The following is a 13,226-nucleotide window of genomic DNA, read 5'->3' on the forward strand; positions in this document are numbered from 1 at the left end:
CAGGGTGAGCCCTTCCCCTCTCAAAGGGGAGACTTTATATCAAAAGAAGCTCTGGGAAGAAAGGTATTCTCCTCCCCTCCTACCTGGCTGCCAGTGCTGCTTGCTGCTTGCTGTTTGCTGCTTTTGAGTGTGGTCTGAAGACCAGTGTGGAATGAAGAGCGGTATCTCTCCAGGATACCTCCAGGCCTTCAATGCCAGATTGGGACTGCTGTCGTGGACTGAGGAGCTACCAGGTTCCTTGACTGTCAGGCCTGTAATCTGCTATTGTCAGATTGTTGTAAACTAATCCAATAAGTTCTTTTTTAATACAATTCATTCTATTGGTTCTGTTCCTCTAGAGAACCATGATTAATACATCCCTGCAAAGCCTAAGGACCCAGGTTTGATTCTCTGGTACTCATGTAAGCCAGATGCACAATATGGCACATGCGTCTAGGGTTTATTTGTTGTGGCTAGAGGCCTTGGTGTGCCCATTTTCTCTCTCTCTCTGCTGCTTTCTCTCTCTCTCTCTCTCAAATGAACTTTTTCTCTTTAAATGCACTTTTAAAAAAGCTGTCTTATTAATAAAAGTCAACATAGGCAGGGAAGATGGCTCAGCAGTTAAGGCACTTGCTTGCAGAGCCTAATGTCCTGTGTTTGATTCCCCAGTATGCATGTAAAGTCAGATACACAGAGTGGCAGTGGTTAGAGGTCCTGACATATGCATTCTCTCTCTCCTTGTAGATAATATATAAAAATATTTTAAAATATTTAATATAAAATCAACATGAGGCCTTAGAATGCAACTCAGCTGTAGACTGCTTCCCTGCCATGCATTAGGACCGTTCTTTTTTCTTCATCACACACAATTAGTTTGATTGAGATTTTCCTTATAGACATCTCCTCAAATCACTAAGTTCTAGTCAAGTTAATCTTTTCTTTTTTAAAAAAATTATTTATTTGAGAAAGAGAGGGAGAGAGAGAGAAAAGGCAGAGAGAGAATGGGTACGTTAGGGCTTCTAGCTGCTGCAAACCAACTCCAGACACATGTACCACCTTGTGCATCTGGCTTACATGGGTCTTGGGGAGTTGAACCTGGGTCTTTTGGCTTTGTAGTCACGTGACTTAACTGCTAAGCCATCTCTCCAGCTCAAGTTAATCTTTTCTGTCACTATAAATAAGAGATGCCTTTTATGGAGTTTTATATAAATGGAATTTTTTTGTGTGGTTTCTTCTGCTCTTTGTTGAGATTCATTCATGTTGTATGGCAAGTAGTCATTGATTCCTACTTATTGATAATTAACATGCATTGCATTGTACAAATCGTCACAAGTTGTTTATCCATCCACCACTTGATAGACATTTGGGCTATTTCAGGGTTTTTCATTTGTTTGCTTTTGAGGTAGTGTCTTCATACCTCTGCCTCCCAAGTGCTGAAATTAAAGGCGTGCGCCACCACACCCAGCTTATTTTCAGTTTTCGATTATCAAAAATAAACCTGCCAGCTGGGCGTGGTAGCACACGCCTTTAATCCCAGCACGCGGCAGGCAGAGGTAGGAGGATCACCACGAGTTCGAGGCCACCCTGAGGCTACATAGTGAATTCCAGATCAGCTTGAGCTAGAGTGAGACCCTACCTTGAAAAACCAAAAATAAATAAATAACGCTGCCAATGAACATTACTATTGTACAAGCATTTCTGTGGATACATTTTCATTTCCAAGTAAATATTTAGGAGTGTACTCCTTGCATCATATGAGAAGCATAGAAGAAAAGATGCCAGGTGTGGTGGCCCATGTCTTTTGCACCCTCACTGGGAAGGCTGAGGGAGAGAGGCTGAGAGTTTGAGGCAAACTAACTCTAGAGTGAGACTCTATCTCAAATAAGTAAATAATAAATGAATAAATGGAAAAAAAGAATGGAAAGGTAGGTTTTCAGGATGGGGTACTGTTTTGCATGCCCATCAACTGCATAAGAGAAGTCTGGTTGCTGTGTATATTGCCAACATTTGGCACTGCCTTTTAAAACCTGGCCACTCTGATGGGTATGTAGTAGTGGTCAAGATGTGCTTCATATCCATGTCAGTCTAGGTATCCACTTTATGTTATAAATGGTCATTTTTTTTTTTCGAGGTAGGGTCTCACTCTGGTCCAGGCTGACCTGGAATTAACTCTGTCATCTCAGGGTGGCCTTGAACTCATGGCAATCCTACTTCTGCCTCCCGGGTGCTGGGATTAAAGGCTTGCGCTACCACGCCCAGCTTAAAGCTGGTCATTTATTAATAAATTTTAAGAAAAATCTAGAACATCTGAGTCTGGAAGAAAAGCCAGCTTGGCGTTATAGATTCGGTGTCATCGCTGACACAAAGAAGCTGTCACAAACTATAAAGGCTGTTTACTCCTATTGGCAGCCTTTAAGACCCTTGGGAAGCTCCAAGTATTTTTTTCCACCCCTGACTCACCTCTCTAGGACTCTACTAGGAAGCTGTTACACAGAAGGCGGGCTCTGTGGCTCCAGGCTCCACCCCTTTACGCATCCCGCCCACTACTAGGACTTGGCTTGAGGATGAGAAAGAAACGTGGCTTCCGGTCTCACTTTGGTTCTATTCCCGCGAGAAGAGAAGACGGCCGCCTTAGACCGGTAGGCAGTGGGGGTAAGGGGATGGGCGTGGCCTGGAGTAGGGGAGAGGGGGCGGGGCCGCGAGCGCCGGGTGTACGCATGCGCGCGGGAGGCCGGTGGGGCTGTGCTGAGAAGGTAGAGGTCTGTAGTGGCGTAGCTTCGCTATTTTCGTGGTCCAGGTTGTGCGTGGTGGCGCGGGTGGCCACGGAAGAAGTAGGTAGGGACTCGCCTCACTCGGGTGTTCCAGATCTATATCCCCCACCCCCGCGTGTGACGGACCCTGGGGACGCCAGTTTACCCAGGGCTTGGATCCCCTCGCTGTGCGTCAGGTAGGAGTCGAGAGCTCGGGATGCCCCCAGCTCTTCGAGGCCCGGCCAGGCCCGCATTTCCTGGGCGACAACAGCCTCACGCGAGGCGACAGACGCGTCCTGTCTTCCGCGCCCTGTGGGCCCGGGGCTGGGTCGCGCAGCGTCGCCCGGGGCGGGGGGGAGGACGTCGCAAGGTGTCTCCCTAGACGGAGTCCCGCTCCGGGCCGGCCTCGTAGGCCTGTGTGGACGTGCTTGCAGCTATCGACCCTGGCCAGGCTGGGTTTGGGTCTGGGTCCTGCACCGAGGGTTCTGGTCCACCCAGCTCGGCCTAGAGGAAGAGATACCGTGGGCTTCTGAGCTGAGGGAACTCTGTAGTGGATCGTTACGGTCAGTATTGAAAATTAAGATCTCTGGAGTTGGTTCTTCTCATGGGTTGGTTGTGAGTTTTCTTAACTAGTTGGAAAGTAATCCGAGTCCTGGCAGGTGAAAGTCTGTTGTTAGTACATGACAACAGTAGTGTTAATTAACGTATGATTTAATTGTATGGAGGTAGGTTTTTGCAGTAACATCCATAGATTCAGAAGAGTTCTTAAAGAGTCTTTTACCCAGTATTTAGTTTTGCAAATATGCTTGTCTTAAAACTATACTCTCTCTTATGCTAGTGTTAATTTTACAGGTATAATGGTTATGAAAGCGTCTGTAGATGATGACGATTCAGGATGGGAGCTTAGTGTCCCTGAAAAAATGGATAAAAACAATACAAACTGGGTAGACATAACCCAAGATTTTGAAGAAGCTTGTCGAGGTGAGTTTGAAAAATTGATTTTTTGGGCTACAAGTTCAGAATCTGTGCTAGGGTAAAATAAAATCATTATTATAATTTCTAAACTTACCTTGATAAATGAAAATAAGTCAACAGGTAAGTGTGATTTACCAGTTCGTGGGGATTTTGGCTTTTTTTTTTTTTTTTTTGAGACAGGGTCTCATGTAATCTAGGTTGACCTGGAATTCTGTAGCAGAGGATGACCTGCAAGTCCTGATCCTCATGACTGTATCTCCTGAGTTCTAGGATCACAAGCAGGAGATACCATGCTGGACTCAAATTTGTTGAATACAGTTTTCTCTCCTATTTAATTTTAACTTTTATATAAAGGGTAGTATAACTTTGGTAGAACATTAGCTTCTCGAGCTCCGAGAACATTAAATGTAGATATTAAGCCACTTTTTGTCTATTAAATTCTGACAGGTTAGAGAGTACATGACAATTTCTAACTGGTAAAACTGGTTGCATTGAGCAAAATAACTTGCATTTCAGAGGGTAGAAAAAGAGTTATATTTTATATTCTATTACTCTCTTATTTCCAATAGGTAGCATCCTATTGGATATAGAATAAAATTTAGGCTTCTTCCCCCTGTGGTTTTATAAAAGCTGGTTCTGCCTACCATTCAGACTTTAATTTTAATTTTTACTTTTTTGTTTTTTCAAGGTAGGGTCTCACTCAAGCCCAGACTGACCTGGAATTCACTCTAGCCTCAAAGTGGCCTCAAACTCACAGTGATCCTCTTGCCTGTGCCTCCCAAGTGTTGGGATTGAAGGCGTGCAGCACCATGTCCAGCCCTAGACTTTATTTTTGTACCATTGCTTCATCTGTTTAAGTCATAGGGTCCTTACCTCATTAAGCACACAAACGTGCCTCGCCAGGGGCTTTTTGCATGTTTGTTTTCTCTGTTTTACATTGTTTTGCACCAGGCCTTGACATAAGTGTCTCACTTCATGTGTTTACATGTTGGTACCTTTCCCATGAGGACCTCAAGACAATTTTGAGTAGATTCTTCTCCTCATTCTTGTTTTGCATCACTTAAATCACCATGTTTTATTTTCTTAAGAGTGCTTATCTTTGTCAGAAACCCTAAGTTTTTAAATATTTATTTTGCCTATATGGGGGGGGAGGGAGGAAGAGGCACAGGAGGGCCTCCAGCCACTGCAAATGAATTGCAGACATATGCGCCATTTGTGCATCTGGCTTACTTGGGTACTGGGAATCGAACCTTGGTCCTTAGGCTTCTCAGGCAGGTTCTCTAACCACTAAGCAATCTTTCCAGCACAGAAACCATAATATTAATTATTCTTTGTTTATTGTGTGCCTTACCCACTGAAATATACATTTGGAGAAGGCAGGGGTCATCTATAAAACCCTGGCACACAAAGTTGTGCTGGTGCATAGTAAGTTGAGTAAGTGGGTATAGGTGGCATGGTGACACATACTTTGGAATCTGAGGCAGGACGATCACAGGAGTTAAGACCAGCCTGGGAAATAGGAAGTTCCACTCCCAACAAACAACTTCTCTCAACCCCAGCAATAAATGTTCAGAAATATATAGAGAAATGAGCATGTTTGTAGGTTGGGGAAGACAAAAGATAAGAGAAGGGAACAAATAATAGACTTGAGAGCTTGAACTTCCAAGAGAGGATGGGGTTAAGACTTCAATAAAGAAATTATCTTTGGAAAAAAGGGTAGGAACACACCAGGATAGGAAAAAACAGGTTAGGATGTTGAAGATACAGGAATGAGCAGCTAGTCAGAGGTGATGAAGGAACTCATTCCTGATGGCCTCTATTTTCCCAAGAAAGTTAGGTCTTCTGATACTAGTGAAATATGTGTAAGTAATACTTAAAAGGAGAGGAGTAAGAAACAAAACAAAACAAAAAACTTGGAGCAGCTTCAGTTAGGAAGGGATCCGAGTATTAACATGATAGGGAATTGTTCAATTTCAACTACATGTCCACTTTAAACTATGCCTTAGTGATTGAATAGAAAGGACACTGGTCTGGGAGTTGTCTGTCCAACAGAGAGAAGTGATACCACATAGTTTTTGTATTAAAAAACCTTGAGGAAGTGGTTCCTTGTATGCTGATTTTAAGTGATCTGTATCTTATGGTTGTCATTATGAACCTAAATGGGAAAGTTGGGAGTGGCCCACATTTCTATAAGGGAAAAGAGGAAATTATCCCAGATTGAGATAAACCAGTTGATCCAAGTTCAGTGAGTTTAGGTTTCAGAAACGGTGAATAATTCTGCTGGCTACAGAACAATTTTCATGGGAGGGTTTTGTATTTTGCTAGGTTTAAGTTTGTTTTATGGGTAGTAAGATGTCTAAGACTTTTTTTTTTTTAATTTTTTATTTATTTATTTGAGAGCAACAGACACAGAGAGAAAGACAGATAGAGGGAGAGAGAGAGAGAATGGGCGCGCCAGGGCTTCCAGCCTCTGCAAACGAACTCCAGACGCGTGCACCCCCTTGTGCATCTGGCTAACGTGGGACCTGGGGACCGAGCCTTGAACCGGGGTCCTTAGGCTTCACAGGCAAGCGCTTAACCGCTAAGCCATCTCTCCAGCCCTGTCTAAGACTTTTGAGTGTAAAGTAGACATGCATTTTCCTCAGTGTTTATTATTTTTAAAATATATCTAAAATTTTATTATTATTTTGGTCTTTTTGAGGTAGGACCTCCCTCTAGACCAGTCACTGTGTAGTGTCTCAGGCTGGCCTCAAATGTCTTAAGAGATCCTCCTATCTCTACCTCCTGAGTGCTGAGATTAAAGGTGTGCATCATCATGCACACCTGGCTTAAAAATTTTTTTAATTTAGAATACATGTAACAATTTTGAGTCGGATGTGGTGGCGCATGCCCAGCACTTGGGAGACAGAGATAGGTGGATCACTATGAGTTGGAAGCCACCCTGAGACTACATAGTGAGTTTCAGGTCAACCTGGACTAGAGTGAGACCCTATCTCAAAAAAAAAAAAAAAAAAAAACCAAAATAAACAAAAAACCCACCAAAGTAACATATTTCTTCATGACATTTTCTTTTTTTAAAAAAATTTTTCTTAGCATTTTCCATGATTATAAAAAAAATCCCATGGTAATTCCCTCCCTCCCACCCACCCACTTTCCCCTTTGAAATAACATTCTCCATCATATTACCTCCCCATCAGTATCACTGTACTTACATATATACAATATCAACCTATTAAGTACCCTCCTCCCTTCCTTTCTCTTCCCTTTATGTCTCATTTTTAACTTACTGGCCTCTGCTACTGAGTTTTTTCATTCTCACGCAGAAGCCCAATCATCTGTAGCTGGGATCCACATATGAGGGAGAACATGTGGCGCTTGGCTTTCTGGGCCTGGGTTACCTCACTTAGTATAATCCTTTCCAGGTCCATCCATTTTTCTGCAAATTTCATAACTTCATTTTTCTTTACCACTGAGTAGAACTCCATTGTATAAATGTGCCACATCTTCATTATCCACTCATCAGTTGAGGGACATCTAGGCTGGTTCCATTTCCCAGCTATTATAAATTGAGCAGCAATAAACATGGTTGAGCACATACTTCTAAGGATATGAGGTTAGTCCTTCGAATATATGCCTAGGAGTGCTATAGCTGGGTCATATGGTAAATCAATCTGTAGCTGTTTAAGGAACCTCCACACTGATTTCCACAATGGCTGGACCAGATTGTATTCCTACCAGCAGTGTAGAAGGGTTCCTCTTTTTCCACATCCCCACCAACATTTATGATCGTTTGTTTTCATGATGGTGGCCAATCAGACAGGAGTGAGATGGAATCTCAGTGTAGTTTTAATCTCCATTTCCCTGATGACTAGAGACGTAGAACATTTTTTTAGATGCTTATATGCCATTCATGTTCCTTCCTTTGAGAATGCTCTATTTAGCTCCATAGCCCATTTTTTGATTGGCTTGTTTGATTCCTTATTATTTAACTTTTTGAGTTCTTTGTATATCCTAGATATTAATCCTCTATCAGATATATAGCTGGTGAAGATTTTTTCCCATTCTGTAGGATGCCTCTTTGCTTTTTTCACTGTGTCCTTTGCAGTGCAAAATGTTTGTAATTTCATGAGGTGCCAGTGATTAATCTGAGGTTTTATTGCCTGAGCAATTGGGGTTGTATTCAGAAAGTCTTTGCCAAGACCAATATGTTGAAGGGTTTCCCTGACTTTTTCCTCTAGCAGTTTCAGGGTTTCAGGTCTGATGTTAAGGTCTTTAGTCCATTTGGACTTAATTCTTGTGCATGGCGAGAGAGAAGAATCTATTTTCATCCTTCTGCGGATATATATCCAGTTTTCCCAACACTATTTGCTGAAGAGACTGTCTTTTCTCCAATGAGTATTTTTGGCATTTTTATTGAATATCAGGTGGCTATAGCTACTTGGGCTTACATTTGGGTCCTCAATTCTGTTCCACTGATCTATATGTCTGTTTTTGTGCCAGTACCACGCTGTTTTTGTTACTACGGCTCTGTAGTATAGGTTAAAGGCATGTATGGTGATACTTCCCACCTTATTTTTGTTGCTCAGTATTATTTTAGATATTCCAGGTTTTTTGTGATTCCAAATGAATTTTTGGATTGTTTTTCTATTTCCCTGAAGAAAGCCTTTGGAATTTTGATAGGGATTATATTAAGTTTGTAGATTGATTTTGGTAAGATTGCCATTTTCACAATTGATTCTTCCAATCCAGGAACAAGGGATGGTTCTCCACTTTCTAGTGTATTCTGCAATTTCTCGCTTGAGTGTTTTAAAGTTCTCATTGTAGAGATTCTTTACTTCCTTGGTTAGGTTTATTCCAATGTACTTTATTTTCTTTGATGCAATTGTGAATGGGAGTGATTCTCTGATTTCATCCTCTGTGTGTGTGTTGTTAGCATATATGAAGGCCACTGATTTCTGTGTATTTATTTTGTATCCTGCTACATGGCTGTAGGTTTTGATCAGCTCTAACAGTTTGCTAGTAGAGTTTTTAGGGTCCTTTATGTATAGAATCATGTCATCTGCAAATAATGATAACTTGATCTCTTCCTTTCCAATTTGTCTCCCTTTTATGTGTGTCTCTTGCCTTATTGCTATGGCTAAGACTTCCAGAACTATATTAAATAAGAGTGGGGATGGTGGACACCCTTGTCTTGTTCCTGATTTTAGTGAAAAGCTTCCAGTTTTTCCCCATTTAGTAATATGTTGGCTGTAGGCTTGTCATAAATAGCTTTTATTATATTGAGATATGTTCCTTCTATTCCCAGTCTCTGTAGGACTTTTATCATGAAGGGATGTTGGGTTTTGTCAAATGCTTTCTCTGCGTCTAATGAGATGATCATGTGATTTTTGTCCTTCAACCCATTTATATAATGCATTACATTTATTGATTTGTGTATATTGAACCATCCCTGCATCTCTGGGATAAAGCCTACTTGGTCAGGGTGAATGATCTTTCTGATATACTCTTGTATTCTGTTTGCCAATATCTTGTTGATAATTTTTACATCTATGTTCATGAGGGAGATTGGTCTGTAATTTTCTTTTTTTTGTTCTATCTTTGCCTGGTTTTGGTATCAGGGTGATGCTGGCCTCATAGAAGGAGTTTGGTAGGATTCCTTCGTTTTCTATTTCCTGGAAAAGTTTAAGAAGTAATGGTGTGGGCTGGAGAGATGGCTTAGCGGTTAAGCGCTTGCCTGTGAAGCCTAAGTACCCCGGTTCGAGGCTCGGTTCCCCAGGTCCCACGTTAGCCAGATGCACAAGGGGGCGCATGCATCTGGAGTTGTTTGCAGTGGCTGGAGGCCCTGGCGCGCCCATTCTCTCTCTCTCCCTCTATCTTTCTTTCTCTCTGTGTCTGTAGCTCTCAAATAAATAAAAATTTTAAAAAAAAAGCAATGGTGTTAGTTCTTCCTTAAAGGTCTGGTAAAATTCAGCAGTGAATCCATCTGGGCCTGGGCTTTTTTTAGTTGGGAGATTATTGATAACTGTTCAGATCACCAATTTTGTTATAAGTCTATTTAAGTGATTAACCTCATTTTGATTTAATTTAGGCAGGTCATATAGATCAAGGAAATCATCCATTTCTTTCAGATTTTCATACTTTGTGGAGTATATGCTTTTATAGTATGTCCCTATGATTTTTTGAATTTCTCTGGAATCTGTTGTGATGTTACCTTGTTCATCTCTGATTTTATTAATTTGTGTCTCTTCTCTCTTTCTTTTGGTCAGATTTCCTAAGGGTTTATCAATCTTGCTTATCCTTTCAAAGAACCAACTCTTTGTTTCATTAATTCTTTAGATTTTTTTTTTGTTTCTATTTCATTAATTTCTGCCCTAATCTTTATTATTTCTTCCCGCATACTGATTTATGGTTTGCCTTGTTCTTCTTTTTCCAAGGCTTTAAGGTGAAGCATTAGGTCGTTTACTTGTGACCTTTCTAATTTCTTTTCTTTTTATTTTTTTTATCCAAGTCAAACTGTATCCAGCTTTATTAAAGATACTTTTCATAAACAATTACGGTATTTCAGGCAGGACATGGGCAGACATTCAGTAACAGTATACAAGAATTTTCAAACTCCCTTCTTATATGGACTACCAAAATCAGAAAGCCACTATAAAATCCAATGAAGTCTTCATGTGATGCTCGAACAGGGAAGTTTAGAGTGAGGGTTGACATTTCACATTGAGCATGTTGTTTTAACAACTTTTCAGAAGCTGACCCTGACTTTTAGGAAATGAAATGAAAATGGAAGGATTATTAATCTGAAAAATCCACAATCTTTTAGGAAAGGTACCACAGATCTTGAGAGGAACACCATCATCTCAGTGATGTCAATGCAAAGTCCAGGTCATCTGACACACTGACAGAACCAGTGTGAAGGGGTCAGGTCCCAACAGGTCTCTGGTTTTAAGGGAGTTAAGTCTATGCTGATGGTGGAGGGCAGAACATAAAAATGGACTCTTGAGTTTTCTCATGCCATGAGGCATTTGTGTCAACACAAGGGAATCCCTCCTCCCCAGAGCCAAGGGGAATCTTTCAAAACTAGCAGGGAAAGATGTTTTCCCATCACTGCAGCTTGGGAGACCTTCTGTTAGTGACACTTGTTTCACCCCCTTCCCCCAAAACAATGAAGTGTGCTGTGTGTTAACAACATAGCTTTAAAAAAAAATAGTAAAACAAAATTCTGCATTTTTATAAAACTTGATAAAAAATAGTATTTCAAACTGTACAGTCACCAGAAGTACACATTTATCAAAAATGCACACAGTTCACTTGGCATCTCCGGCACCTTCGGCTTTCTGTGCCTGGTCTGTTTTGGCATCTCCATTTTCTTCAGGGTTATTTCCCTCATTGCTATTGTCAGCTTTTCCCTTTTTCCTTCTGGGTACCTTCTCTCCCGTCTTTGCAGGGGTCTTTTTAGGCTTGGGCGCTGGCTTTGGGGGAGCAGCTTTAGCAGATAACCTTGCAGATCTTCTCTGTGGTTCGTCCTTCACCTTGGCTTTATCTCCTTTAGCATCTCCTTCAGCCTTTCTTTTGGGCATGGCAGCAGCGAGGGGGGTGGCGGGATGTAGGCGCTGAACGTGGGGATGCGCTTTGGTCGGTCCGGGGGTCGTCCTCGCTTCTTCTTCACACTGCTCCTCTAATTTCTTATTATAGGCACTTAAGGCTATAAATTTACCTCTTAGAACTGCCTTCATTGTGTCCCAGAGATTTTGATATGTTGTGTTCTCATTATCGTTTGACTCTATAAATTTTTTGATTTCCTTCTTGATTTCTTCATTGACCCATTCATCATTTAGTAGTGTATTGTTTAGTTTCCATGATTTTGTGTATGCTCTATAGCATTTCTTGCTACTGAGTTGTAGTTTAATTCCATTGTGGTCAGATAGAATGCAAGGAATTATTTCAATTCTCCTGAATTTGTAAAATTTGCTTTGTGTCCTAATATATGGTCTATTTTAGAGAATGTTCCATGTGCTGCGGAAAAGAATGTATATTCTGCAGCCTTTGGATGAAATATCCTGTATGTATCTGTTAGGTCCATTCCTTCTATGACTTCATTTAGTGCAGATGCCTCTCTGTTTATTTTTTCCCGGGATGACATGTCAATTGATGAGAGTGGGGTGTTAAAGTCACCCACCACCACTGTGTTTGGTGTTATCTGTGACCTTAGTTCTAATAGTGTTTGCTTGATGAATTTGAGAGCACCCATGTTAGGTGCATATATGTTTAGGATTGTAATGTCCTCCTGTTGGAGTGTGCCCTTAATCAATATAACGTGACCTTCCTTATCTTTCTTGACTAACGTTGGACTAAAGTCTACCTTGTCAGATACTAGGATAGCAACCCCTGCTTGTTTTCTAGGCCCATTTGCTTGAAACACCATTTTCCAACCTTTCACCCTAAGATAATGTCTGTCCTTTGTAGAAAGGTGAGTTTCTTGGAGACAAAAAATTGTAGGATCCTGCTTTTTAACCCAGTCTGCAAACCTATGTCTTTTCGTTGGGGGCATTGACGCCATTGATATTAAGAGATATTAAAAGGTGTGTATTTATGTTTGCCTTTTTTTTTTTTTTTTTGTGATTACGGTTCTACCTGTGCTCTTTTGTGTTAACTAGTATTTGAGTATTGCTTGTTTTTTCTAGGTTCCTTATATGTGTGCTTTTTGTTTTTTTCAGCATGGAGGATTCTGTCAAGTATTTTCTGTACAGCTGGTTTTGTCTTCAAATACTCCTTTAGCCTGCTTTTGTCATGGAATGTCCTTATTTCTCTGTCTATTTGAATGGATAACTTTGCAGGATAAAGTAACCTTGGTTGACAGTTGTTATCTTTCAGAACTTGGAATATATCACTCCAAGCCCTTCTGGCTTTAAAAGTTTGTGTTGAGTGCTCGCTTCGGCAGCACATATACTAAAATTGGAACGATACAGAGAAGATTAGCATGGCCCCTGCGCAAGAATGACACGCAAATTCGTGAAGCGTTCCATATTTAAAAAAAAAGGAAAAAAAAAGTTTGTGTTGAATAGTCTGCTGTAATCCTGATGGGCTTGCTTTTGTAGGTAACTTGATTTTTCTCTGTAACTGCTTTCACTATTTTTTCTTTGGTGTGTGTGTTTGGAAGTTTGATTATAATATGGCGAGGAGAGGTTCTTTCCAGGTTTTGTCTGGCTGGGGTTCTAAAGGCTTCCTGTATCTGCATTGGCACCTCTTTCCCAATTTGGGGGAAATTTTCTTCTGTGATTTTGTTGAAGATGCCTAATATGCCTTTGGAGTGGAATTCTTCTCCTTCTACTATGCCCTGAATTCTTATATTTGATCTTTTCATAGTGTCCCGAATATCTTGAAATTCCTACTCATACTTTTCTATAAGTTTGTCTTTCTCTTTGTTGGACTGTATTAGATCTGCCACCGGGTCTTCTAGCTTAGATATTCTGCCCTTTCCTTCATCAATTCTACTGGTGAGATTTTCTACAGAGTTTGTTA

General features: G+C 40.9%; 2 protein-coding genes and 1 non-coding gene across 7 annotated transcripts in view; 2 read left to right on the forward strand and 1 right to left on the reverse strand.

The window, feature by feature from the left end:
• Positions 1-2,689: 2,689 nt before the first annotated feature.
• The window catches only part of Naa35 (N-alpha-acetyltransferase 35, NatC auxiliary subunit), a 136,543-nt gene continuing 126,006 nt past the window's right edge, over positions 2,690-13,226 (forward strand). Inside the window, exons 1-2 of one of the 5 annotated variants that reach the window (XM_045131360.1) lie at positions 2,690-2,926; positions 3,582-3,710. In XM_045131360.1, the coding sequence (XP_044987295.1) occupies positions 3,587-3,710 (124 nt within the window). In that variant the 5' untranslated portion in view covers positions 2,690-2,926; positions 3,582-3,586. Of the gene's footprint in view, positions 2,927-3,180; positions 3,293-3,581; positions 3,711-13,226 lie in introns of those variants that run through there. The other 4 variants (XM_045131361.1, XM_045131363.1, XM_004667013.2 and 1 more) reach the window with 4 other exon arrangements.
• On the reverse strand, positions 10,940-11,284 carry LOC101605645 (non-histone chromosomal protein HMG-17-like). Its single transcript, XM_045131365.1, has one exon. The coding sequence runs from the start codon at positions 11,282-11,284 to the stop codon at positions 11,012-11,014; it is 273 nt and encodes a 90-aa protein (XP_044987300.1). The 3' UTR covers positions 10,940-11,011.
• Positions 12,630-12,736, forward strand: LOC123453813. The gene has a single exon (XR_006632991.1). It is a non-coding gene; the product is annotated as a U6 spliceosomal RNA (small nuclear RNA).

Source organism: Jaculus jaculus, chromosome 12 (assembly GCF_020740685.1).
Source record: "Jaculus jaculus isolate mJacJac1 chromosome 12, mJacJac1.mat.Y.cur, whole genome shotgun sequence".
In the NCBI taxonomy this organism is placed as follows: Eukaryota; Metazoa; Chordata; class Mammalia; order Rodentia; family Dipodidae; genus Jaculus; species Jaculus jaculus.

Coding starts and splice junctions, on each gene's coding strand:
- LOC101605645 (XM_045131365.1), bottom strand. CDS start 11,284: ATGCCCAAAAGAAAGGCTGAAGGAGATGCTAAAGGAGATAAAGCCAAG.